This window comes from Phytophthora parasitica, assembly GCF_000247585.1.
Source record: "Phytophthora parasitica INRA-310 unplaced genomic scaffold supercont2.10, whole genome shotgun sequence".
NCBI classification, from domain to species: domain Eukaryota; phylum Oomycota; class Peronosporomycetes; order Peronosporales; family Peronosporaceae; genus Phytophthora; species Phytophthora nicotianae.
Genome location: NW_008648996.1, coordinates 1,529,390 through 1,532,436, shown reverse-complemented (window position 1 = coordinate 1,532,436; position 3,047 = coordinate 1,529,390). Strand labels below are relative to the sequence as shown.

Below are 3,047 nucleotides of genomic sequence, written 5' to 3'. Positions count from 1 at the left end.
GTGAATTTTCCGCGTTCACGACAGGGTTAAGATTGTGAACTTTTCCCGTACACCGCTGACCAACGTGTTGGATCCCGTCGGCAGCGATACGCCTGCTTATAGGCGAAATAGCAGCCAGTAACCCGCCAAACGCCTTCATATCTCTCATACTTGGGCTTAATTTGCATGTTCCGTGTTAAAGCAGCTTCACCATCCCCGCCCTAAAATCACTGGAGATGAGGCAACCATTAACCCTTTCGATACCATATTCTGAATGATACAGAATACAATTTGCCCGATTTGGTCAGGACTTATCATTCGGATTTTGATAATAGCAAGCTATTTCGCATATGAGGTTTTATAACCAACAGAATTGTGCAAAGTCTAAACAACTTTATTTTAGAGAGTACCAAATGCGATTTGTATAAAACTCAAAGACTACCTTGCTTGGAAAATCAGCGTCCGGGCCATGCTGGAGGCTGCGAACGTGTGGAACATAGTGACGGGCGCGTGCAGAATTGGCATCCTAGGCGTCAGGACGAATTCATCTGTCGAGATAAACGCGCTCTGCAACTCTTGATAAACTTGCTAGACAATGCTACAGTGAAGCTGTTGGGAAATACGACCGGTCTTGGTTAGTGTTCGAACATCTGGAACGACTATATGCTGGAACAAGTACCGTCAGTACTGCGAAATCTCGACGGGAGTTCATCTCGCTTAGTTGCGAAGACGGATCGGACATGCAAGCACACGTAAATCAACTGGAAGATAAAGCAGCAGTTCTGTTGCAGAGACCAATCGATGACGACGAAACGTGCTTACAGATGTTAGAATAACTGCCACGTTCGTGGGCTAGCATTATGATTGCGTGTCAAAACCAGGAAGGACTGAGTTGACAATCGCTACAAGCAAAGCTACTGCTTGAGTACGCCAACAGAAAGGGTTTGAGGAACGCCTCCAGAGTGGCTGCAGCTCACGTAGCGGAGACCGTAATTGATCAAGCACTGACTGTCTCAAGCAAAGGAGCAAATGAAGCAGTTCAAAGACATATCAGGCGGTCTCGGCTCGGTAAGTTGAGGGATCACGAGCAGAACTACCACCCGCGTCGGCAACCACATGATAAGGGCGTCACTTGCTACTATTGTCACGAGGAAGGCCATGTTCGACGAGAACGTCCAATGGAGGCAAGGCACAATGAGGAACGCAACAAGACGGAATCCGCTAAAAACGCAAGTGAAAATGTGACAATTAACAAGAATATGATAAATGGGCATCCGTTGAAATAGTATCAAAAGTTGCTGGAGCCGCACTTAACTCGAGCGACAGCGTACAAGCACGCGGAATGCCGCCCGTAACAAGAATATTAAACGAGCAGCGCCCGCAACCCAAAACCATATACCACCTCATAGCATGCAGTCGCTACAGTCGTTAAACGACCCAGTGTTTGAATGCCATAATTGCGATACTATAGTCGCAACTCAAAACCAGCTCACGAGTGAGCAACATCGTTCGGCAATGGGGGTAATGGTAATGAAGGTACACCAAGGATATAGTCTGGGTGCTAAGGAGCGCAGCGGATCTAGTTGAAAGGTTTGTGGTGGCCCACTGAAGACCACAACGCCATAGAGTCAAGACGCCATGATAGCATAGATTAGAAGGCATTTTGACGTCCACCACGTGCACTCACGTGTCGAAACTTTCCTACAATCGTGTCTAATGCACAATATGTAAAGTATAGCAAGCTTATTCAATGACAGTAGGCTGATACCTATCGAACGAACGCGCGCAATGGTTCCTCACGTTTTGACTTCTTGTCACTTGGAGATAGTCCGAAGGGGATCAATACCTACTTGTCTTGAATAACGAAGCAATGCATTTTACCGAGCTTACATCCTATACCAATCCGGCTAGCACGGCGGTGATCGACGCGATGCTTGCTGGATATATCAGGTTTGTGCTGCTACTTCCATGTTGGATTAGTGATGAGGACCACATCTTAAGAACGGTGGGATGACGTAAGTGTACCGAAGGTCTACGGCATGGCACGATTACACCGTGATCAATAGCCCGTGGACCAATGGGGTTATGGAGCGGGCACATGACGGTATTATTCAAAATCTTCGTGTGCTTTACCTAGCGTACAAGGTAGGCATACATGACTGGACATTTTTCGTACACGGTATCCTTGTTGGGTAATCACAGGGCACAGCAGAAATTGAAATGCCGAGATGGTAAAGCATAAAGTTATAAAACCACCGTTCCAATATAGCCAACTTTAGCTATATTGAACCAGAAGTCTGAAGAAATATATTGGTCCGATTGCAATACTTTCCTGAACAATTCAGTACGTAATTGCAGAAAACTGCACTACACATTGTGGCCGTCGGTGATATTGCAAAATTGTGTTTCAGAACGAAGCGTAATACATAATATGCTCTTAATGACAATATCGTGGGAACTACCAGAGCCACTAGACAAAAATGCTAACCCTACTAGACAGTACCAAAAAATGTGGCACACGTGTTAGTAGTAGTAGACATAAATAGATTACCATAAAACATTTAATTTAATTTCGCAAAATTTATCTCTAGCCTCTACAAGTGACGTCGACCGTATCCCACTTAAAAACTGTATTGATTGAATATCTCTTCTTCAGCATCAACGCCACGAGTATGTAAATGTTCGAGTACTTCATCAGGCCCTAGGATCTATGAATACAGGAGCTGTAAGTAAGCAGCTGTGGCCTAATGGAATTCTGGACGCTGTTGCGTCCGATCTTTCGAAGGATGACAAAAGTCTTGGTGTTCCAGAGATTCCAAGTCCTTTCTTGTGTGCTTACCATTATTTTTTTGTTGTTCGCGCATCGTGTTTTGATGTCAGGCTCAAATACCATTGCACAAGGTGGTTCGGGCTTTGTAAATCTATCAATCGTCCAATGAGCGTGAAAATCGGATTTTTGTAGAGACTTTCCCTCCTGTTGAAGCTGTAGAAGGCGGTGAGGGCACTACAACCCTGTCGAATGGGTGAACATTTTGCTGCATACGTTAGTGATGGGCCAAGTAGCACTG

General features: G+C 45.2%; 1 protein-coding gene across 1 annotated transcript; it reads left to right on the top strand.

Annotated features, from left to right (window-relative positions):
* Positions 1–1,008: 1,008 nt before the first annotated feature.
* Positions 1,009–1,504, top strand: PPTG_21999 (hypothetical protein; the record flags this gene model as incomplete). Its single annotated transcript, XM_008901167.1, has 2 exons — positions 1,009–1,047; positions 1,451–1,504. The coding sequence occupies 2 exons, from the start codon at positions 1,009–1,011 to the stop codon at positions 1,502–1,504; spliced, it is 93 nt and encodes a 30-aa protein (XP_008899415.1).
* Between the last annotated feature and the right edge of the window lie 1,543 nt (positions 1,505–3,047).